We start from the raw sequence: 24,676 nt of genomic DNA, 5'->3' as shown, positions 1-24,676 counted from the left end.
CAGAGAAATTCGGCTTGGTCGAAGCGGTGTAGAGGAGATTAAAAAACACCCTTTCTTCAAAAACGACCAGTGGACCTTCAGCACCATTAGAGAGAGTGAGTAAGGGGCCGTGCACATCAAGGCGTTCACGCCGGGAGCCGTCATATTTGTTAAATTGTTTCCAATGGAAGAGCCGTGCTTTTCAAAAACGCTCACAGGTTTTGTCTTTTTAAAAAAAAAAAACTTTGGGTAAAACACTTGTCAATGTCACTTCTCACTCGGCCGTCCAATCCAAGTGGAGGAGGGACAGGACAAATATCACAACAACCAACCGGTGCATCATTCAACAACTGATAAACAAAGCAGAAGTATCACACTTTGGTGTACTTGTATTTCCATCTCATCACAAAGAATATTACAGTTAACAAACACAATTGCAAAAGTCAAGTTTTTGTTAACTAAAAATTAAAGCAAGAATTTACAAAAGAACAGAAATCATATTATAAGCATGCAATAAACTAAATTGAATTACATAAAAGTAGTGCTGGGCAAAGATTAATTGCGATTAATTGCATACACAATAAAAGTGATTATGCTGTGCAAAGATTAATTGCGATTAATTGCATACAAAATAAAAGTGATTTTTGGCATAATATATGAGTTTGTGCATTCATGTATGTATTTAGGAAACATTTACATGTGTGTATATATATTTATTTGGATTTTTATATATTCTATATTATATATAAATAAAAAAAAATTATATATAAATAAAAAAAATCTGATATGAATATACTTATGTGTGTGTGGTTAAATATACATAATAATTATACACAGTACACACACATATATATTATGCAAAAATCACTTTATTTTGTATGCGATTAAATTAAAGTTTTTATTTATTGTCAACTGGTGTGAAACCAAACTGAGCATTCTAGTTCAAAAGAAAGTACCGTATTTTTCGGTCTAAGCCGGGTTTTTTTACATAACTTGGCTGGTGCTGCGTCTTACAGTGAGGTGCGCCTTATAAGTCAGTATGAATTAATTTTGACATTTATGAGGCAAGAGACAACATTACGTTCTACAGCCGCGACAGTCCCCCATATGCTGCCTCTGTATTTATGTAATTCATTGGATTCTGTAATGTGGAATGACGAGTCTGCGAAGTTCACGCTAGTTGGCTTGTTCGGTTAATTTAGCCTATTCAAACTTCCAGGTAAGTTCTGTATGCTATGGTTTATCGTTTAAATAACAGATAATATTACTTTGACGTACAGACATCTATTCAGCATGCTGTTCTATCTGCTATTTTTTAGTTGAATAACTTGCCTTTCCAGATTAAATGTCTGTTCTTCGGCTTGGATTTTGTGAAATAATTTTTTAAATAAACGTGACATATAGTCTACTGTGACTTATACATGTTATTTCATCTTAATGACGCATTTTGGATGATGTGGCTTATACTCCGGTGCGGCTTATAGTTAGGAAAATACGGTAAAGCTTAATCTCTTCAGTCAATGCCCTGTAACTCCACTAAATATATGCAGTGTTTTTAAAACTTGCCATCTTTCTCCTCAGCTTCAGCTCCTGTGGTTCCAGAACTAAGCAGTGATATAGACACTAGTAATTTTGATGAGATAGAAGAGGATAAAGGAGAAGTTGAGACCTTTCCTGCAACCAAAGCCTTTGTTGGCAATCAGTTGCCCTTTGTTGGCTTCACCTACTTTAAAGAAGACCAGTAAGGCAACTCTCACTCCACACAACTCTGATACAGATTGACTCTTCAAAACAAAGTGTTTTCATTTTGTATGTATTCTGCTGTAGATTTTCTGACGTGTGTTTGTTGCAGGTTGTTGAAAGATGTCAACAGTTCAGCAATGAGAAACGATCACCCCACATCCAGCAATATAGAGGTACACACAACTGCTTGCCCTTACCAACACGCAGTAGAGTTGATATTGTAACACTGCCTTTAGGAAATGGAGTTGATGTTGTTTACTGTCACAATAGATACTAAGGACGAATTCACATTATCTAAACAAAACCACGCCCGAGTGTGTTTGACTCCTAAAGCCTGGTTCGTTTGACTAGTGTGATCGCTCAGTACCTTGCCTGGGTGCAGTTTGGTTAATCACGCCTTGCAGAGGTGGGCTCGGGCCCAGTTTACTTGGGCGCAGAACGTGCAGTATGATCACAAATCATGCCAGAGCACGGTTCAAAAGGAGAGACGACAATTGTGCGACCACTCACCTTCATGTACCTTTGTAAAAACCTTCTAATGCGCAGCAGGATTACGTGACTGTCTGAGCTGCACAAGGGACAGATCAACTAAGCAATATGATTATAGACAGGGTTTCCCGCAGAATATTTGTTAGTTAAGGTGGTAGGGTTGGGCGAGTGGGCGGGGCAGAGGGCGTGGCAATCAAAGGGGCGCGGCGTACGCATCATGATGAAAATTAAAATATTTTTATTTAAAACACTCAAATAAAACTTAATTTTGAAGAAACTATGACAGAAAATGAACACATGCTAGATTATTAATTAATTAAATGTTTTTAACAGATACCTCTAATGGGAATAACTGCGTGATAAGTGAAACTAAAGGGTTAATAAACACAAACTAAAGCAGATGTTGTAGAACGTCAGGCGAACGATGATAGATGGCGCAAAAATGGTAAAAACTGATTATTTCCCACTATTAATTACATTATCTTAAAGGAGTGTAACTACTGTAGCATGAAAATAATGCACATAAATAAAGTGAGCAAGAGCGCTTAACAATTATAACGAATCAACAGGCACGTGCAACCTAGCTAGCAGGTTGCTCAAACAACAAAATCACCAGCTAACATACTTCAAATTTGCAAGAACTATAGACTAATACAATAACAGGGTTAAATAACCCCAAAACATAAGTCCACTTAAAGTTCTCACGGACACGCGTTTTATCAACTGGCTATCCTCCAGACATGACGGAACACAACTTTATCTCATTTCGGCCGTGTGGCGCGCGTCCCTGCTCGCGGTGTAAAGCGCGTACACGCTATTCTCCGATATGAACCTCACTGCCTTTTGTGCAGCAATTTTTTTTTTGGACGATCTAGTTAAGGTGGAAGGATTTCCAAGGTTAGGCGGGCCGCCTGAACTGAAATGTGCTGCAGGAAACCCTGATAGACATGTGAGAGGGCTGTGTGTCATCACGCCCCAAACGACTCGGAATAAAAAAATACAGACTTAACATTATGATGTGCTCTAGTGTTAAGAAAGCGCTTTATGTCTTGTTTTCTTGCATCCTACTGACGAAAGCATGCTTGGATTGGTCAAAGTACAGTGTTAGTGCGTGCTTCTGAGGGAGTTTAAAGTGGGGACAATCAAACCCGGGCACGGTTTGGTTGGGTATATTATGACTGCGCCCTAATTTGATTGGGTCAAGTTTTTATATTAGACTTGAACAACACCTGAAGCTATTTCTAGTAGTAGGTCTGAAACCAAACTGATAATTAGACTTTCTGGAAACTTCATCTGAACTTTTGTCTCTTTTTTTTCTCTACAGGACAATTTAGCTGTAAGTATTGATCTTTACATAAAAACATCACATATTACGCACGTTGTAAGAGTTTTTTTAACCATCCTGTTTTCCGCTCAGCTCCAGAAGAAACTTCACTCCCTGGAGGAGCAGCTCAATATTGAGATGCAGGCCAAAGATGAACTGGAGCAAAAATACAGGAGCAACTTCAGCCGCCTGGAAAAGATCACCAAAGAGCTCGATGAAGAGGTGTGTGCTTCACCTCTAGAAATATACACGATTATATAATGTTAGGTGAATGTGATGCATTACTCTTATTGTTGGCTAACTATGGTTGCCAATCAACATAGCAGCGAATGTTAAATCACAGATCAGCAATAACTTATCCAATTAGAATAAAGAACAGGTTTTATTATGTGTTTTTGCACATGTGCTTGTAGATAAATGGCAGGAAAGTGTTGGAGACGTCTCTGAGACAGCTGGAGAGAGAGAAAGCTCTGTTGCAGCACAAAAGCGTGGAAAGTCACCGCAGAGCCGAAAGCGAAGCTGACCGCAAACGCTGCCTGGAGAATGAGGTGAACGGTCTGAGAGATCAGCTGGACGAGATGAAGAAGAAGAACCAGAACTCGCACATTTCCAATGAGAAGAACATTCACCTGCAGAAACAGGTTTGTATGCGGCACGTCGCGATCGTTCAGGTCATCGTGGAAAGTTTATTTAAGAGCATCTGGTCTTGTTTATACATTTTTTCAAGAACGTCAGAGTTGTAAAGTCTGTGTAGTTTTAACCAAAAAATGTGAATATTTATTTAGTAAAAAGAGATGAAGACTCGTCAACAAAGTGAGTGTTGAGTTATTCCCTATACACAAACCTGTCTTTCTTTATGTCAGCTGGATGAGGCAAACGCATTACTGCGAGCCGAGTCTGACGCGGCTGCGCGTCTGCGTAAAGCCCAAGCGGAGAGCTCCAAACAGCTGCAGCAGATGGAGGGCAATGTGAGAGAACTGCAGGATAAATACTGCATGCTGGAAAACAGCAAGCTCACCCTGGAGAGAGAAAATATCACCCTTCAGGCCGCGCTGGACGCAGAGAAACGAGAGCACACCCAGGGCTCTGAGACCATCTCTGATCTGCAAGGTAAGAGATACAGGTCTGCCTTTTTGGATTCAAGTATTCAAGCATGTCACGTGAGCAGGAGTGCTTTTATACTGAATATCAGCACGCGGATGTGATTTGGTTGTGGGCAAAAGCCTGTTTTATAAAAAATGTTGTACCCTCTGTGTTTGTAGCACGGATATCTGGGTTGGAGGATGAGGTTAAACAAGTGAGACAGGCTCTGTCCAAAGCTGAGACAGAAAAGAGACAACTTCAGGACAAACTTGCAGACCTGGAGAAGGTAACCAGAATTTCTCTCTCTAGAATGTATCTCTTTAAGACGTTTGTCCTAGGTCAAGTTTGGCATTCCCAGCATTCCCTACTTCCCAACAAATGTTGTTTACTCCAATGAATTATAGGAAACCATGTACTTTATGTGTACTTCTCTATGTAAAATGGAGACACTGGAGTGAGGTTTTATTTATAGGACCCCTTAACTCTTTCCCTCAATGAAGAGTTTTTCCCGCAATCCGTAATACAGCTATTATCCAACTTGTACAACCCGGAAGCATTTTTTTAAACGGTTCAGACACAGCGTATGTTTTGAGCTTCGCTCTGAATAGGATTTCTATCAGAAGTCTTTCACAAAAACGCAATTATCTCAGCTTTTTGCTCAAAACTTGGTATTTTTGTAGAAATCTACCCATATTTAAGAAGGGTGATACAAAAATGAATGTAGGATAAAATGTTTTTTTTCTTTGTATGAAAGCAAGAGGGTCGGTTCTTTCATTTGATCTATTGTATGTTTATATATTTAAAGAATAACATTTTCTATCAAGGCCTGGGAAGGAATTATTAATACACTTTCCTCTTTACTAACCCGATAGAGCTGTCACATCATTCTTATTCAGAATAAGTAAAGCTCTCTCTCTCTCTCTCTCTCTCTCTCTCTCTCTCTCTCTCTCTCCCTCCCCTTTGGACGATGTGTAAATGTATGTCTCCCCCTTCCTTTATTTAATTATTTATTTATTTATCTTTTATTTTTAACAAACCCTGGTGTAGTTTGTTGTGTCTGTTTGGTTATTGTTATGCAACATTGGAAAATAATAAAAAATTAATCACAAAAAAAGAATAACATTTTCTGGAAGGCATTAAACTTTTGTGAAAATCATAAAAAATACATAAATTTTAATGCCCTTTCTTTTCCATGTGTGTGTCCAATAGGAGAAGAGCAATAAAGAGATTGACATGACATATAAGCTGAAGGTGTTACAGCAGGGTTTGGAGCAGGAGGAAGCGGCACACAAAGCAACAAAAGCTCGACTCGCGGACAAAAACAAGATCAGCGAGTCTATCGAAGGAGCCAAATCTGAGGCTGTGAAAGGTACGAGAGTTTAGTGTTAAACCCAGTGATATAGCTTATTATGTCATATTTCCATTTGAAAGGATGTTAAAGCCAAAAATATCAAAGGGCTCGCCCTAAAGGCCAATATTGTTTAATTTCCATAATTGCAATATCTGTTATCACCGATACCTATTGTTAGTCCAAACTGATCTCACGGAAAGTTGTGTTATAGTCACGAAAAATTTGATTAATTTCTTTGTGTCTATGGCGCGAAGTTCAGCTTTTTTGTGCCTTAAGCACGAATATCGTGTCAATTTCTATAAATAGTTTTTCGTGTCTGTTGCACAACTTTCTTTTCGTTTCATTTTATGTATTGTTTTCTCATAGTTTTTTTCTATTTTCTTACCATTGTCATTTGGGTTGGGGTTAGAATCACTTTCTGTTACTTTTATACATCCTTACCCAAACCCCAAAAGTGTACCTGTGCCTGAGCCAGCCTACGAGGCATTCAGTTCCCCTAACCTAATCTAACCTCAACTCCAGGCCAGAATAGTTTTAAAAGCAAAAAAAAAAACATGTAGAAACCTATACATCAGGGGTGGGCATCGAGGGCCACAGTCCTGCAAAGCCCAGCCCCAACCCCAATCGAACACACCCGAATGTCATTTTCAAACAGTCCTGAAGACTTCAATTAGATTTTTAGCTGTGTTTGATTAGGGTTGGAGCTAAACTCTGCAGGGCTGTGGCCCTCCAGGACCAAGAATGCCCACCCCTGCAATACATAAAAGTCCCAACCCCAACCCCAAGCGACAATGATTTAAAAACAGGGAAAAAAAGAGAAAACAATACATGAAATTTGTGTGTCACGAAAAAGACATTCATGCTCAAGGCACGAAAAAAGATGAATTTCGTGCCATGGACACGAATAAATGAATCACATTTTTCGTGACTATAACACAACTTTCTGTGACTATAACACGACTTTCTGTGAGAGCATGTTGTGTTATTCATAGGCAGGTATTGCTTATATATTTTGGAAAAGATACATTGTCATTTTACAGGTCATTGTCAATGTATCGATAGTTTTGTATAATTTCTTTTACCAGGTAAAAAATACTAAATTTAAATCTAAATGTGTTCTTTAAATTAGTTAGATTCTAGCAGTAAGCTAGCACAGGGGTTTTTAAAATTTGTGATACTAAGGACCCCCAAATATGATGAACCCGCTACGATGAGCTACACTGGATGTATAAACCTGAAGAAAATAATTAAATTCAAATTTATTTGTACTTCAGATCTTGTTTCCTAGCAGCTTTACGGGAAATTTTGCCTTAAAGACCAAAAAAAAGTATTTGAGGTAAAGGTAACTGTAATGAGGAACTATAAAAGAAACAAAGCAAATATTTTTCTTTGACATTTTCTTGGGACCTCCTGGAGGCCCACTGGGGGTACCCGGACCCCAGTTTGAAAACCCCTGTGTTAGCATATACAGTAGGTGGTTTCAAAAGTAACACATGGATTAAAAGCCACAAAATCAATTTTGGTTTTATGAATGTTTAAAAATAAGGTACAGGAGAGAAGAAGAGCAGCTGGTCTTCAAAAGATGACTGGCTTTCAAAACTTGATGGAATTGCATCTTGTATGTGTTTGTGTAGATCTGGAGCAGAAGCTGCAGGAAGAACGTTCCTCTAAACAGCGCGTGGAGAACAGGGTTTTGGAATTGGAGAAGAAAAACTCCATGCTCGACTGTGACTACAAACAGTCACTGCAGAAGCTCGAGGAACTGAGAAGAAACAAGGAGAGACTCACAGAAGAGGTGTGTGTGTGTGCGCTCTGTGTGTGGATAACACTGTGTAGTGTTTGTTTCTTGACTCATAGATTTTATCTCTGTCTGCGGTTTAGGTGAAGAATCTGTCTCTGAAGATCGAGCAGGAGGTTCAGAAACGTTCTTTGACTCAGAATGACCTGAAGGTTCAGAACCAGCAGCTCAGCACTCTGCGGACGTCAGAGAAACAACTCAAGCAGGAGATCAACCACCTTCTGGACATCAAACGCAGCCTGGAGAAACAGAACATGGAACTGCGCAAGTACGTGACAAATATATGCGTTAAGTAAATGCTTTTCTCATGTAGGATGGGTGATGTAGCCAAAAAATGTATTGAGTTTAAAGAAACCAAATGCACGTGTGTGTGTTTAGGGAGCGTCAGGACTCTGATGGGCAGATGAAGGAGCTTCAGGATCAGTTGGAGGCCGAGCAGTATTTTTCTGTAAGATTATTTAACATCTCAAACTCCTGTAGCGGACCAAGCACAAATATCTAACCAGACTCTCTCCCTCTTTCTCTTTCTCTCTCTCTCTCTGTAGACGTTGTATAAGACACAGGTGCGAGAGCTGAAAGAAGAGTGTGAAGAAAAAAATAAGCTATATAAAGACATGCAGCAGAATCTACAAGAGTTGCAGGAGGAGAGGTGAGATGCATGGCCATTATTGGTCATTCCAGAGCAACCATAGAAATTACATTTTCAGTTTGCACATGAGTCTAATTTCTATGAACCTCTCTCCCAGGGATTCTCTCGCAGCTCAGCTGGAGATCACACTCACGAAAGCTGACTCCGAGCAGCTGGCACGCTCCATCGCGGAGGAACAGTATTCAGACCTGGAGAAGGAGAAGATCATGAAGGAGCTGGAGATCAAAGAGATGATGGCCAGACACAGGCAGGAGCTCTCTGAGAAGGACACCACCATCACCTCTGTGAGTTACACACCAGTGTCGCTGGAATCACAGTGGTCTATGCTGGTCGGTCTGTAATAAGAAATATTGATGGTGTTGAGTCTGAACTGTCTTGTTTTTAAAACAGTTGGAAGAAGCCAATCGCACTTTGACGAATGATGTGGCAAACCTGGCCAATGAGAAGGAAGATCTTAACAACAAGCTAAAGGAGGCGCAAGATAGTAAGTCATTTCATGTTGTACTTTAACATATTAAAAGCATAAAAGAGGTTTTTCAAAAAAATCTCATTTCGAGCTAGATAACAGCTCTTACAGTGCCTCTGTAATGTCTCTGATGTGAGTTTGATTCATTGTGATTAATGAACATTTTTCGTTTAATTTCTCAGACATGCAGAATATTAGAAACGAAGAGCAGTCCGTTGCGCAAGTGAAACTCACTCTTGAGAAACAGCTGCAGGTGGAGAGAACTCTTAAAACACAGGTACACCACTGCATGACTTGCACACAACATACAAATTTTTTTATTATTAACAGATTTTTATTAAGAGATTATTTCATTATAAAGAGATTCTTACTCAATTTTAACATTTTTAACTGTAGAGTTTTAAAGCGATTTGGCTGTTTCAGTACCCAAGGGTACTGAAAATGCTAACGTTTGAAGACGATTTTTAAAGTACAAGTTTTTTTCATGATGCCTTGTCATGTACGTAAACATGAATCCTAACAATGGTGACATCATGCGCACGTGTTAATTTAGTCTATAGTGATGCGTGAGTATAACCAAACAATGGCGGCCTACAGGGCTGTGTTTGTGCTACTCAAGATCCTAAAAACAAAAGTTTACAAAATCTTGCTGCTTTGTAGTCCAGGGTCGTTTGTTGTAATATCCTACCTCATAGTCCGTCTAAACAAAACTGCTCGATGGTTTCGCCGTCTTGATTGTTTGTATTTTTTGCTCTGTAGAAGACTGAAATGCGTCCCAGACCACCTTCTGAAGTGGTTTGAGGGATCGGATTTAAATCCGTCTAGAAAACGTTTCGGAGGGCATTTACAACTGGTCTTTTTACGATCGGATCAGAGAAAACGCATGAAGTGACCAGGTGTAAAAAGCCCCATAGTGTGCGTAGATGTGTAGTTTTTCTTTACAATGTGACATCGGCATCTACTGGCATGGCACAGGTTATATAGCATCGGCTTGAAAAAATGTATCGTCTTCACGTTTCCGTGTAAACCTGGATTATTTTGTCAGTTGTTATGTGTACATTTTTATTAATGCCAAGGAAAAACATTTGAGTTTTTCACTACATTGTTGTTGTGTAAAGCTAGAAGTAAAGAGTTTGGTTCCAAAACGCAAAAAAAACATTTTGATTAATTTCTGTAAAAATTTGTTTTCTATACCAAGAAAGTGACTATTTTCTGTTACAAACTTTCACAAATCATCTTTAGGTTATAATAACATAAAAAATTCTAATCCATAATTTGATTTTCAAAGACTTTTATTATAAAATCTGATTTTTTTTCCCGCAAAATGCAATATATCCATGGCCATTTTTTTTGTTCAAAATGCTATAAATTTATTGAATCAATATATAAATTAGCATTCATATTTGCCATGTTATATTCATTTAGTTGACTAGTGGTGTACACTGATTAAAAAATAAACATTAATGGCATTAATCAAAACACTTACTTTGTCATATTAAGAACACTGTCATTGCTGCTGTCATCCTTGGGACGTCATCGGTGAACTTCTTTGACAGCGATCAGCTGTAAACTGTTTTGGTCCTGCTCGTATTTCGTTGACTTTACGTAAAATAATGAAACGTTTTTCGTAAGATCCACTGGGGTCAATGTGTTAGCATGACAGAAGCTTAATGTTGTCGTATGAGAACAAGCAACAGCCGGCATTTTTCCTTCTCTCCAGTGCCTTTCACGTAAATTATTCGATTTTGATGACTTTCGTTTCTTCCCCGCCACAGAAAACCACCACAGGTTTATCAATGCCATCAAAATTATTATTTTGTTTTTGTTTGTTTGTTGCTCACGAAGTATAAATTAGATGAGGAAAACTAGGATTCTGTGTGTATTCAAAGCCCCGCCATTGTGGTTTACAATGTGTGGAATGGTGTGCTGTGATTGGTTAAGCGGATTTATTGCATTCTGCAGAGAAGGAGGAGGAGTGGCGTTTACCGTATTTTGGGGAAAAAAGGGAGAAAAGATGACAGAATTACACGGTGGATATCGGATGATGAATTGACTTTTTAATATTGACCAGATACGATACTGATTTTGGCCGTAACTAATAAAAAAATGGTGTTTATCTCTGTTTTTTTAACCAAACTCTTCAAGTATAGTTCAGTTTTTTACACAAACGCGTGTTCAACTGTTCCGTGCATGTGACGCAAATTTCAGAATAGTGCTCATACACTACGCACACGTCAGATTTTTGTAATGCGTGTACCTTGTATGTGTAGGTTGCGCATGCGTGTACAGGACAATGTAGTATGTAGCCCAGGAGATGCATTGCATTTTGTCGCAATGTGTATGCGTCGAACGTCTGTGTCAAATAAACTATGCTTTGGAATGCTGTATGTTTGACCATGTGCGTACATTCGGCTTAAACATACTCTCAAAACTAAATGTAATTTTTATGTAAGTGGTACATATAAATAATTATTTCTTCCTCCTTTTCCTTTTCAGGCGGTGAACAAACTGGCAGAGATTATGAACAGGAAGGAGGTCAGAGGTGGTGGCAGTCGCCGTGGAAATGATACAGATGTCAGAAGGAAGGAGAAGGAGAACAGGAAGTTGCAGCTGGAACTTCGATCAGAGAGGGAGAAACTCAACAGCTCCATTATCAAATACCAGAGAGAAATCAATGACATGCAAGCGGTAATATGTTACTTTATTTCATCAGCCCCAAGTATACTGTACTTTGTTTGTTTACATTCTGCTACATCCTACAAGGCGTATACACAAGTTAGCATACATGCATTTAGCATAGACTTCTCTTCCACAAATATTGTATTTCTTACTCTGCTTCATCTCCTGCAGCAACTGGCGGATGAGTCGCAGGTGCGCATTGAGCTTCAGATGGCTCTGGATAGTAAAGACAGCGATATTGAGCAACTTCGCAGCCTGCTGAACTCTCTTAACGTCCACTCGCTTGACTCTGTCAGTATGAGCAGTGGTCCAGATATAGACACAGATGAGTCACTTGCAGGTAAGGAATTGTTTCTTGCACAAATGTGCTTATTTGGTAAAGTATTAGGCACAAATATTTCCATTTTTTTTATTTTTTCCATCACAACTTTTACTTTATTTACTTTCCTCTTGTTTTTCTGTATTATTCCATATCACCATCTATTGTCCCTGCTCAGTTACGATCAGATTCTCAATGCAACTCTTGATCTTTCACCTTTCACCTTACTGCTCAGCCTGAACACACAGGTGACCTGCATGGAGTTCAGTGCATGACGTTTTGACATTAAGACCTTACTGGACCTCACTCTTTTACAACAAACCTTTGCAGGCTTTTCTCATGAGCTGTGTATTTCTTTATAAAGCTTGTCTGTTGCATTATACATTATTATTTCTCTGTGCAGAGACGAGGCTGGAGGGTTGGTTGTCTTTACCAGTGAGGAACAACACAAAACGCTTTGGGTGGGAAAGAAAGGTTTGTTTTAGATATTTATTTTGCATTTATGCTCCGTGCAGATGTGTCTTTTCTTATGAACCTCCAAGAAGATGCATTTAAAATGTATGTGTCAGCACAAATACTAATGTTTTTGTAATTTTTTAGTTCTCAGTATAATTACAATATTTCTTGAGTCCACATTCCTTTAGAGCTGCAATTTGTAAATTCAGTTATTGAGCAAGTACATAAAACCTCCATAATTTCCTTATATTACAGCGATTTGGCAAGCTTATAATAATTATAATAATTTGTAGTATCAGCTGTTGGGCATGATTTTGTGGGAAATGTCAGTTTGATGTAATTTTGATTTCAACCCCGATACAGAAAAGTATTTATTACACAAAAGTATTTAATTTTTTGTAATATTAAACTGTACCTGTCAAAATGATTTGCAGCATCCAGGTTACCGTGTGTTATTAGTTTTAATTAGTTACTATCTGGAAAAACAAACCTAAAAATGTTGCGACTGGCCAACCAGAATCAAGTATTCCAACGAGATGTGTAATACAAGTGAATAAAATAAGTGTGTTACTTTTTTTCTTTGTTATATCGTGTGTGCAAACATAAGACATATTAATTATCAGGACTGAAAATGGTTTTGTCTAGGACTGTCTAACGATTATTCGTGACTAATCGTTTGCAGAATAAAAGTTTTTGTTTACATAATGTGGGTGTACTGTGTATAATAATTCTGTATAAATACACACATGCATGAATATATTTAAGAAACATTTGCATGTGTATATACATGTTTATATTTATATATAATTTATAATATACTTATATATTTTTCTTAAAATTATACATGTATAATGTATTTGTATTTACATAATTATTATACACAGTACACCCACATATATTATGTAAACAAAAACTTTTATTTTGCAAATGATAAGTCGCGACTTATCGTTAGGCAGCCCTAGTTTTGACAACAACAGAACCAACTCAGTAGAGTTACAATGCTAGTCATGTACCATGATTCCGATCACATGCATCAGAAATCCCATGTGTTCTTAATCACAGCGAAATTGAGTGAATCTTGTGCTTCTTCTCATTCCTCAAGTATGTTGTGGTGAGCAGCAAGAAGATTCTGTTCTACAACAGCGAACAGGACAAAGAGCATTCCAATCCTTACATGGTGTTAGACATAGAGTAAGTTTACCCTTTGAATCATTTCCTTTGAACACATACTGTACTGTTCTCAGTTTAGTTGTTGTCTTGGTTTACACACATTGGATTGCTTTCTCTAATCTTGTTTTGTCTCCTCTTTGCTATTCTCCTGACAGTAAACTTTTCCATGTGCGATCGGTAACCCAGACTGACGTTTATCGTGCTGACGCCAAAGAGATCCCCAGAATATTCCAGGTATAGCCATTGACCCACCTTAGCATAATATATTCCTAATTCCAATTTCGGTTGCTTTTAGTTTGTGTGTGACATCATCAAATCACTTGGTTTTCCCAGATCTTGTATGCTAATGAGGGCGAGAGCAAGAAGGAACAAGAACTGGAGGCTCTTCCTGGGGACAAGTCCAGCTACATTTGCCATAAGGGTCATGAGTTCATTCCCACCCTCTATCACTTTCCCACTAACTGTGAAGCTTGTACCAAACCCCTGTGGAATATGTTCAAACCACCTCCAGCCCTGGAGTGCAGGAGATGCCACATCAAGTGCCACAAAGACCATATGGACAAGAAGGAAGAAATCATTGCTCCCTGCAAAGGTAAGCAGGGGTTGTTTTAATACTTATTACCGGCACTGGCCCTGTCCCAAATGACGCACTTCATGTGGACTTTCGGTCTCGTGGCCTTATATTGCGTGTGCTCGCTTAGTCCACGAGTCCGTAGGGTGTCCCATCTGTAATTTTTACGCTTTGAAGTGTGCTCATCAGCGCCTCCTTTGCCCCCTTGATGCGGTCTTCAGCGAAGCCCGCACTGCAACAGGCTTCGCGCACTTTACCAACCCAGAAGTCCTTGCGAAAGAGCAATCAGACCAATCAGACGACGGAAGGGAGGAGCTCACACTGACGGGCAACTTCTCTACCTATTTCCGGTGTGACGCTCGAGTCTGTCCCAAAATACGACTCCGTTGCACCCACGTGGACTCGCATTAAGGCTCCCTAAAGTCTGGACTACGTGATGTCATCAAAGTGTGGACTCTGAGGAGGACCACAAGTCCGGAGTGTGCCATTTGGGACAGGACCACTAGTGCTAGATCAATATATCAAACAGGCTGATTCATTCATTGTTAGATTAATGCTTGAATGCACTTTCAAATTTCGAGGAGCTCACAAGCAAAAGCCACCTGAGAACGATTTTTGAGATTATGAGATTATAAACTGAATGCTCTATATGTTCATCAAATACATTTGCTTCATATCCGCTTAATCCTTGGCGTTGATTTTTCAACAAACCAGTGCATGGAGGATGAATTGGATAAATGATGGCGTGGGGTCATTTATAAGAAAACATGTCAGATGCACTAACTCTTTAGCCAAAGTGACTTGCACGATATCTGAAAAACGCTTTGAAAAAGAGAGTCAGACCAACTTGTAGCCACACACTTGTTGCCAATCAGCAATAATGTGCGTGTCTACCACGACATCATTGCCTGGGTTGCGTATGTGTGGGGCGGGTCTATTAACAGAAGGTCCAGATTCTATTGGGGTAAGGGCGTGTTTGTTTAGGTGATTTCAAATGTCAGCATTGGCTTTTAGAGATCATGCACCCTGCCATTAAAGTGAATTCAACTATACATCTTATTAGCAGTTGCATTCCTTTGGAATCAAATCCATGACCTTGGCGTTACTAGCGATTAAAGTGAATTTAGCTACAGTACATAACGTTCCCCATTTCTCCTCACATGTTTTTCTGTGCTTCTCTGTTCCCAGTCAACTACGATGTGTCTACGGCTAAAAACCTGCTGCTGTTAGCCACATCTCAAGAGGAACAGCAAAAGTGGGTTGGTCGACTGATAAAGAAAATCCCTAAGAAACCTCCGGCACCGGATGCCCCTCACCGCTCCTCTCCCAGAGTTCCTAGTAAAGTACAAGCCAGTCAATCCTTGAGAAGACCCAGTCGACAAATACCACCCAGCAAACCCAGGTGAGGATGAAGCTTCGATGTCCTGATTTCTGTGCCAAGTGTAAGCACCTGTGTCTAGTCTTTTAGAGCCTAGGCTGTACTGTTACATTGTTCAGAATGGTGTGCATCAGTGTCTTGAGTCAAAATTTTACATTAAAGCCACTATGCACATGGCTGGCAGCCAGATCTATGACATTTCTTAAAAGAATAGTTGACCCAAAATTGATAATTGTCATTACTTACTCACCACGTCATCCAAAATGTTGATGTCTTTCTTTGTTCAGTCGAGAAGAAATTATGTTTTTTTGAGGAAAACATTCCAGGATTTTTCTCATTTTAATGGACCTCAACGCTTAACAGTTTTAATGCAGTTTAAAATTGCAGTTTCAATGCAGCTTCGGGGGACTCAGCGATCCCAAATGAGGCATAGGAGTCTTATCTAGCGAAACGATTGTTATTTTTGACAGGAAAAATAAAAAATATGAACTTTTAACCCACAACTTCTCTTCTTCTTCCGGCTGTGTGATGACCCAGCGCGACCTCACGTAATTGCGTGATGATGTCGAAAGGTCACGTGTTACATATATGAGGTCGTGCTGGCTTGTCACATAGCCGGAGGAGGACAAGTTGTTGTGGTTTATAAGTGCATATTTTTTGTTTTTCTTGCCTAGAGTGACAATCGTTTTGCTAGATAAGACCCTTCCTGTATGCCTTGTTTGGGATCGTTTAGAGTCCTTTGAAACTGCAATTTTAAACTGCATTAGAGCTGTTAAGTATTGGGGTCCATTAAAATGAGAAAAATCCTGGAATGTTTTCTTTAGAGAACGTGGTTTCTTCTCGACTGAACAAAAGGGGGACATCAACATTTTGGGTGGCATGGTGGTGAGTAAATTACCTGAATTTTTTTTTCTTTGGGAAAATTGACTAATCCTTTAATATGAATTAGTATGACTGACAGTGGTGGACGGTGACTTCTTTATCGAGGGCGAACAATGCCAAGAATGTCAAAACATGTATTTAGCCCTTCATGTGTGTCGTTAGCAATGTGATGTGGGCGCGTAACCTCGATAGAGACGATAGTCCGAAATCTTATCGCCCACCCCTTCAACCTAGAGGTCACAGACAGGGTCACAAATGTCTCCATTTTGTGTTCCTTGAGGAAAGCAAATCAACCTCAAGGATTAAGAACACAAGTATATGTATGTGACACGTGTCATTTTTGGGTGAACTTTTCTTTTAACATCTTGATCTGGTTCCAACATGGCTACACATAAAATAGCAACTTTCCTTTAGTTGCAACAGTATTCGGCACTGGTTACGGACTAGAGCGCTACTCTATATGATACACAGGTTTGTACGCACCACCGTAAGGGAACCTACAGCATGCGTGGAGAAATCTGGCTTCATCTACCACAAGGGTCATGAGTTTATGCCTTTATTCTACCACTTCCCTGCAAACTGCGATGCCTGTACCAAACCCCTGTGGAACATGTTCAAACCACCCCTAGCTCTGGAATGTCAGAGATGTCAAATCAAATGCCACAAGGAGCACATGGACAGCAAAGAGGAAGATCTCAGACCATGTTCTCCAGACCAATTCAACCCCCAGTTCTCCGCTGGGTGAGAGGAGAACGTGGCCGACCTGGATATTGGATGGGGAATATATTGCTTTCTGTTGGGCAGGACAGCTGTAGGATGCTTCTGAACCGGCAAAAACCTTTAAGAGTCTTAAAGGTTACAGTCGTGGTGCTTGCCTCGCATGTTAACACATTGTTATTGCAAATTCCGGCTAACCAGGTGTCAGACAAAAAGCTTGAACCGTGTTGCATTTAACTGCTGGGAATACTGAGTTGAATGGGAATCCAAGGCCACAGCTTGTGCACTAACAATGCCACGCACGCACTCAAGTATGCATCATGATGCAGGTTTCACACATTTTCACATAGACCTCTAGCTTTATTGCACATATTTGCTGCTTATAGCATATTGGTCGACCTCAGGAAGCTTTGGCAGGTGAAATGGTTCATCTCAACTACACAGATTACCTCTAAGGTGCCAAGGTGTATCTTCACCTTCAACTACCTCTAAACCATACCAGTAAACTTTGTGTTGTGGGAGATCGATAAAGGTTTGGTTGAATGCTCTCTCTCCTCCACCTGCAGGAATCCCGATTTAGAGCTTCAGGACTGGCACTGGGCTCTGGATGACGTGGATGATGTAGATTATGACCACACATTTAATTTCTAAGGAGCATATGTAGGGATGTATGAGGGTAAAAACATACAGGCTCTGTTCCAAAACCTAGTCAGCTCCCTATCCAGGAAGCATTTTAGGCCACAATGGACGTGCCCATGAAAACCGTTCCATAAAGTTAGATGCATTTTTGGCTAAATTTTAAGGTAACAAGCTATGAGGATTATGCAAAAAAGATAATCCCATGATGCACTGCAATGAACTCTCTTCAGAAGCATATGGTTAAACTGTTTTGTTAGATGCTGCCCAAGTAGGCTATAGAAAGCAAGGATGCTCACTAGGTTGTGGGACATGGCCATGGAGTGCTTGCTTATTTTGGCGTACAGTGGAATTTGGTTGCTGTTGAAGCAGATGTGTATGCATGTGTGTGCGTGTGTTTTGTTTTGTGTGGCCAAGATGGGAAATGGAGAGTTGGCCATAAACCAAACAGAAGTTTCTTTACCAATTGCTCTGCTCATAAACACCCTCTCCACCCTCCAAAAACTCAAATGCTCTTCAACAGTTCATTCGGTGTAATCTTATTATTTACTTCGAAAGGAGAGGAGGTTTGTTCAGAGAATTGGAATTTGGCCTGTTTCTTGTTTGACCTTTGACCCTCTTGCCCTAGTCCCACCAGACTGGACGTGCCAAAGATGAGGCGAGCGGACTCCATCAACAGCATTCTGAACAAATAAGTCTGTGTGAATATGTGTTTGTTTAACAAACTGTCAAGAAGTCATTTCAACTGTACTGTAAAAGGAAAAGAGAATAAGTGCATCAAAATAGTATTTTTTATTTTATTGTTACCTTTTGCAATAAACATTTGTGACACTGTTTTGTGTGAATTTGCAGGTGTTTCGATATGCCTCTTTTTAAGCATGCATGCCGTGGTTTATTTATTTCTTCTTGGGTTGTTTAAATGCGGTGAAATTAACTTTCTCCCTTTCTTTTTCCCCCCTCTTTTCTCGATTTCCCTTTTCTTCTCTAGTTAACCTTATTTTGGGATTCTGGTGCTGCTACATGGTGATTTGGGGTTCTTCCTGTCGCACCAACAAAAGACCTTTGTCGTAACTTTCTGCACATTTTGGCATATCCAAAAAAGTGAAAGATGCACAAATGTTGATGCAGGTTTGCTGTCGTGATACGACTTTTATTTTCTGAGCATGTGGTTGCTTTTACTCGGAGCGCACAACAGATCTACACAGAACAAGGAGGTCAGAACCACACCAAACATCTTATTCACTGAAGGCCAGAGTTCAGCTGGACAGAACCCCATCGGACCGCCTTAGGGACTCGCAAAAGAATGTGGATGACAGCTATGCCCGATCTGATCAGATCGTAGTGTTATTTTTTGGGTTGACTTTAATGGCCGAATGTAGACAGTAGTACAAGATAAACGTGGCCACAAAACACCATTATATCAAATTTGAATACTTTCATAAATGCAATGAAACTGTAGTTTGTTATTGTAGAGTTTTACAGGTTTTATATTTTACATCTTTGGTAACCCCACCCCAATGTATTGTGTGTTTATTTTCTCTCTTATCATAAATGCATCCCATACTGTTTTTCTGCGAAGTCCCAACATCAGGGTTGTTAAGCTCAGATCCTGAAGGGTCACAGTCCTGCAGAGTTTAGCTTCAACCTTAATCAAAAGTAATACCGAAGACCTTGGTTTGAGTAGTGGTTGGAACTAAACTCTGCAGGACGGTGGCCTTTTAGGATCGGAGTTGTAGTCTGAGCAGAACATGACTGTAAATGTACTGTAACAGGGATTGAGATTTAAATCCGATCTGCCCCGGAGTCTATTGCTATCTGGGAATGTAAAATGGATCTCTCATTTGTGATTCAAAACCGAGTCTCACACCCTAACAAGAAATACTTGGCCAAAAACTGATTAGCCTTGCAAGCACATGACTGAACTATTCGTAAGATGAAAGAATGTCTGTAAACCACATGCTTATGTTCACTACTATTTTTATTGGTGATTTGAAGTGGTCGATTTTTTTTTTTGTGTGTGAATTGTCACTCTAGCAAACGCTGTGTATCTCTGGGTGTGCTATGGATACAAATCCTTGTGTTCTTTACACTTATATAAATATAAGTGAATTCATATATATTCATATATATATGAATATACAGCGTATATTTGACCTGCCATCCTACCAGTGGGTTTGCTATTTATACAGGTCTGGGCACTTTTTTAATTTTAATAGGCTGCCTCCAGATTTGCATGTTTTATATTGATGTACTGTTTGAGCATAAATTGAAGCATATGTAGCCGTGTTGTTTGGAGACCCTGTATAACATTTGCTTATTTTTGTACACAAAAGTAGTTAAAGAAGTATATAGCTGTGAATGTAGTAAAGGAAGTAAAGTTTTAATATAATTTTTTGGTCTGTAACCGTTCTTCAATCACATGCTCACTCACACACACACACTGCACATACATTGGAGATCAAAGTTGGAGAACAATTTATAAAACGTTTCTCTGAAATGTTAATCTTCATCACTCAAAACTTACAAGGAATATTAGTTGTGGGTATACCAATGTTTTACAATATAACCAAGTCACTTCAACAAAAATAGTTGTCTTTAGTGTTCAATCTATCAGCAGTTCCACATCGTCCAAATAGTTTAAAAATGTTTACAGATTCAGTAGTTTATAAAATGCAAAAGGTGGCAGATAAATAACTTTTTATTTTTTAAAACATTACTTGTGCCCCTGGAAAATCAACAGCAATCTTTTTGAAATGTTAAGTTCAGAAACCCTGTATTCAGTATATTAGCATGTTGCTCTACAAAGATATTGCTCAATACAAACGTATACAAAAAGCAAACATATCCCCTTGTGAACTATGGTGTATATAATCAAAACATAAATGTTCTAATTGTGAACTGTGCACCTGTCAAAAAACTGTAGTATTATTTGGATATACTGATTGGAAAATACAATTTACAGTTCCTGCAGTATCTTAACGAAAACCAATAAGGTATAATATAAGTTGTACACAGTAGGGAATACATGTTACTAATTGTACATCAATAAACACTACAAACGCTTTTTTTTGTCACAAACAAGAGTAAATATTGGAGAGAAATCTCATTGGAATGATTAGGAAGTGTGAACAGGTCAAGAGTTAAAGGGACACTCCACTTTTTTTTTTTAAATATTTGATTTTTACCGTTTTGGGATCCTTTCAGCTGGTCTGTCGGTACCACCCCTAGCATAGCTCAGCATAATCCATTGAATCGGACCAGACCATCAGCATTGCGCTCAAAAATAACCAAAGAGTTTTGTTTGTCGTCAGTCTTAGAACACAATGTCACTACAGAAGAGTCAAGTTTTCAATAGGAAAAATATCGAAACTCTTTGGTTATTTTTTAGCACGCCGCCAATGGTCCAATCAAATTCAATGAACCATGCTAAAAATGCTACCGCCAGACCCGGACACCAGCCGAATGGATTCCAAAACGGCAGAAATCAAATGTTTAATTCTAGGGGAGCTGGAAAATGAGCAAAAAAGTGGAGTGTCCCTTTAAAGGAAGATTGATTAACTGATTATCAATAACAAAAGTATTTACTTTTATAACATTGTTATGAGTCAGAAAGAATTGCTGCAAAAACACACTGCAAGACTTCTCCACGCATGGGAAGTCTGATTAGAAATTATGTTACATTGATAAAAGGCTATTTTTAATTATTAAATGCATACTATTTTTGACTATTTTACTGCCAGTGAGAAACCTACTTAAACCAATATGTTATGAAAACCCTGAGTATAAGAACGCATCATGATATAAAGTTGTGTAAAACTTATACCACAAATCAGTAAACCTTAACATCCCTTTACACAGCAATACAGAAAATGCTATAAATAACATCTGAGCTGAATCCAATTCGGTGTACGTCCGATGTTCATTCTTGATGTTAACTGCACCTATAGGTATACTGCATAACAGGAAGTGACCTTGTAACCATAGTAACATGTCTTAATCCTGTTTCACAGCCCGAGGTTTGTAATAGATGACTGTAGCTGTGACCCACAAGTTCAGCATGCTCATAACGACAAACCGAATAAGGACTGCAATAAAAAGTATGAAAGAGTTAACCAAAAGCAAAATCAAAAGCAAACAACATCTAATCACCATCTAATACTGACCTTGTGTGTCTCCTGTGGTGATCGTGGTAGTAAAGATCCTCGCTGGCAAAGAGAATAAACATTCAATATCTACATGATTAACTATTAGCAAGTCAAATATGTAACGCATTAACAATAGTGCATAGCCTGTTTGTGTGTAAACAATTGTTTGTCACTTACCCAGACATGTATATGTGGCCAGACCCCAGGTGAGAGCGCTGACCTGTCTGGAGTCCTTAGATTGCCACAGACACTGAAGTTGCGCTAGTTTACTGCCTGCACTAATAAATGTGCAAAGACTCTTGAAAGGGAAAAGAGGAAAACTGAGAAACCTGTTATGCTTTTTCCAAATGAACAAAAATACCTTTGCTTTTTAAATTCACTTTTATGAAACTAATTCAATCTCAGTTAAAGCAGTAGTGGAGTATTCTCACCATGGCTAGATCAATCACCCACTTCTGAACTGTAAGCAGCTGCCATCCACCAATAAACCTGATTCTTGAAGTTAGGGATCAATCAAATTATATCATACATCAAATACATATACAAATTAATGACAAAAAATTGACAAAATTCCACCATTTCAAAAGTTCTAACCACTTTATGGTGGAACTCCATTCCCCCTCGAAAATCACTTCCCGGACCCCCATTTCCTGGCCCTGCTTATAGAAGAGACTTTATCCAAAGCAATATTATGTTGTGCATAAAAATGTGACCTTGTTTGTGAAATCCAGTTTAAAGTTGTATAATATAAATGAGATTAGGAGCATTAAAGTTTGATTTCATTTATTGATTTTAATTTTTGACATGGCCTTACTCAGTCAATATTAAATACATCCAAGTTCTATTTTCCCAGAATGTTCTTTACATCATCTTGATGATGATCTTGATGTGAACAACAAGGATACACTGCTGCATATACAAGGCTGTGCTTCAGGTTCCTGTTGTAATGTAGAATCAAAAGCAGCACAATGACATCTGCAAACAAAGAGTTTAACACAAACTGTCACGTGTGTCACTGTTCCCATATGAAAGCTGTGTCCCAATTCGAAGGCTGCGACCTTCTAAGGACGAATTCTAAGACCGATTGCGTCACAGAAGCGCGATGGAGGCCGTTTCTCAATTCGAAGGCTGCAGCCTCCGGAGGCTGCATACGTCATTAAGCCTGGTGTATTTAAGTTAACTGAGCAATACAATCCCAAGTCATAAACATATTACAACAATTTACGATTAACTAAGATTAACAGTCAACTGTATAATTGTTTATATTCTGAAATAAGAAAGTATTGGTGACGTATACAGCCTACAAATGCGACCTCCGGATGCTGCAGCCTTCGAAGTGAGAAATGGCCAATGGATCCTTCACAGCCTAGGCTATCCCAAGATTCCTGTCACGGCTAAATATAACGGCTGCATATTTTATACCTGTATTAATAAAAGTGTGTATTAAGCAAAAAAAGATACGTGTCACTGCTTTAGTTATGTTTTTATTCTGTGTATGTTGCGTGTATTTCTACGGTTGATTGGAAACTGTTGGTTAGTTTAATCTACATCAACGTGTCTTATTTAGCACGTGACGCAAATTATGGGTCCTACCGTCTCATTTTAGTTCTCTTTTGCTACCTTCAAACGAGTGCTCGCCTTTTTAGTTCGCGTCCTTAGAAGGTCTGAAAACTTCCTCTGAACTCACCTTGTGCTACAAGGATCGGATACTCCAGGTATGTGACAGGTGGGTAGTCATAATACATCTGGTACGACATGAACACGATGAAACTGAACACGCAGGAAGAAGAGGAGTTGGAAACATAAAGCCCAAAATGTTCAGACCACCATGAAACACACACGATACTGCTGCATGCTTTATCGTTGTGCGTGTGATTAAATGAACGTTTATTAAATGATGGTGAAACTTCATTCAAAGCGTCCATTTAAAGCAAAATCATAAAACATCAAATAGGGATGCACATCCTGTGATGACTGTACAACTCTTACCCTACCAGCTCCAGCAATAGACTCTTCAGACTGAACCCAGTGGTCGCTTTAGCCCGCATCAGCACGAATATTTGCGGGAATTTCAACACCATGCACACAAACAGTGTGCTAAAGTTGGCAAAATGCAGTGCCGCGTTACCGTCCATCTTGTATACTCTTGGCACTTTACGCGGTAGTTTGGTCGACTTTACGGATTTCGGTACCAAGCGACTCCAGCTGTGAGCGTCTGGAAAGCAGCAGCACTTCCGCACACATATTGGCGATGCGAAATTTGGCCCTCTGCAGCACCCGTAACGATCTCAGCTTTATTCATCCCATGTCATTAATCATGTTTTCATGACGTAAAAAAAACGTTAAGTTCATTTTAAAATGCGCCAGCACATTCCCTTATGAATATACACTATATTTTTTTTTTACTACAAATATCAATTAGTTTCTTAGATTCCCTTATCAGCCGCAGGTAGCAGCCAAGGCAAGGGTAAGTGTTTTTTATTATGGTGGCTGGACTTGTAGGTTGTGTTGTATGTTTTAGTGATAACTGATTAAAATGTATGTGTGTTCTGTATTGGCATTAGTTGGGCAGATGTACATTAATGACTTAATGTAAATTCAAATTGTTTTATGCTTTTAGTAAATCTGTAGCGTATAAAGTGCTTGGGCCTCTTTTGAATATTTTCAGTTTTTACTATTTTGACACTGTATGTATTGCTAAAATGTGTGTGTTTTACTATGGATTTAGTACAACCCTTATGAAAATTAACCATTGTTTTACTACAACAACCACATGTAGTAAAATCATAGAAACCTTAAATGTACAATTGTTTCGCTACAGGGATCATAGTTTAACCATGC

General features: G+C 39.0%; 2 protein-coding genes across 2 annotated transcripts in view; one reads left to right on the top strand and one right to left on the bottom strand.

Annotated features, from left to right (window-relative positions):
- rock2a (rho-associated, coiled-coil containing protein kinase 2a) overlaps window positions 1–18,524 on the top strand; it is a 58,598-nt gene extending 40,074 nt beyond the window's left edge. The window contains exons 8-31 of the mRNA XM_055169469.2: window positions 4–95; window positions 1,561–1,720; window positions 1,832–1,895; window positions 3,536–3,547; window positions 3,629–3,757; window positions 3,949–4,176; window positions 4,399–4,645; window positions 4,798–4,904; window positions 5,828–5,987; window positions 7,604–7,764; window positions 7,851–8,035; window positions 8,146–8,215; window positions 8,313–8,416; window positions 8,514–8,700; window positions 8,807–8,900; window positions 9,065–9,159; window positions 11,379–11,570; window positions 11,733–11,901; window positions 12,284–12,354; window positions 13,439–13,527; window positions 13,662–13,740; window positions 13,840–14,098; window positions 15,266–15,479; window positions 16,809–18,524. Coding sequence (XP_055025444.2) covers window positions 4–95; window positions 1,561–1,720; window positions 1,832–1,895; window positions 3,536–3,547; window positions 3,629–3,757; window positions 3,949–4,176; window positions 4,399–4,645; window positions 4,798–4,904; window positions 5,828–5,987; window positions 7,604–7,764; window positions 7,851–8,035; window positions 8,146–8,215; window positions 8,313–8,416; window positions 8,514–8,700; window positions 8,807–8,900; window positions 9,065–9,159; window positions 11,379–11,570; window positions 11,733–11,901; window positions 12,284–12,354; window positions 13,439–13,527; window positions 13,662–13,740; window positions 13,840–14,098; window positions 15,266–15,479; window positions 16,809–17,082 — 3,442 coding nt within the window. The 3' untranslated portion in view covers window positions 17,083–18,524. The remainder of the gene's footprint in view (window positions 1–3; window positions 96–1,560; window positions 1,721–1,831; window positions 1,896–3,535; window positions 3,548–3,628; window positions 3,758–3,948; window positions 4,177–4,398; window positions 4,646–4,797; window positions 4,905–5,827; window positions 5,988–7,603; window positions 7,765–7,850; window positions 8,036–8,145; window positions 8,216–8,312; window positions 8,417–8,513; window positions 8,701–8,806; window positions 8,901–9,064; window positions 9,160–11,378; window positions 11,571–11,732; window positions 11,902–12,283; window positions 12,355–13,438; window positions 13,528–13,661; window positions 13,741–13,839; window positions 14,099–15,265; window positions 15,480–16,808) is intronic.
- Window positions 18,525–20,370: 1,846 nt separating this feature from the next.
- slc66a3 (solute carrier family 66 member 3) lies at window positions 20,371–24,119 on the bottom strand. Its single transcript, XM_055169473.2, has 7 exons — window positions 23,825–24,119; window positions 23,523–23,605; window positions 22,741–22,810; window positions 22,267–22,324; window positions 22,013–22,133; window positions 21,854–21,895; window positions 20,371–21,775 (listed from the first exon to the last, which is right to left on the bottom strand). The coding sequence occupies exons 1-7, from the start codon at window positions 23,968–23,970 to the stop codon at window positions 21,684–21,686; spliced, it is 612 nt and encodes a 203-aa protein (XP_055025448.1). The 5' UTR covers window positions 23,971–24,119; the 3' UTR covers window positions 20,371–21,683.
- Between the last annotated feature and the right edge of the window lie 557 nt (window positions 24,120–24,676).

This window comes from Misgurnus anguillicaudatus, chromosome 11, assembly GCF_027580225.2.
Source record: "Misgurnus anguillicaudatus chromosome 11, ASM2758022v2, whole genome shotgun sequence".
In the NCBI taxonomy this organism is placed as follows: domain Eukaryota; kingdom Metazoa; phylum Chordata; class Actinopteri; order Cypriniformes; family Cobitidae; genus Misgurnus; species Misgurnus anguillicaudatus.
This window is presented reverse-complemented; position numbering and strand designations above follow the sequence as displayed.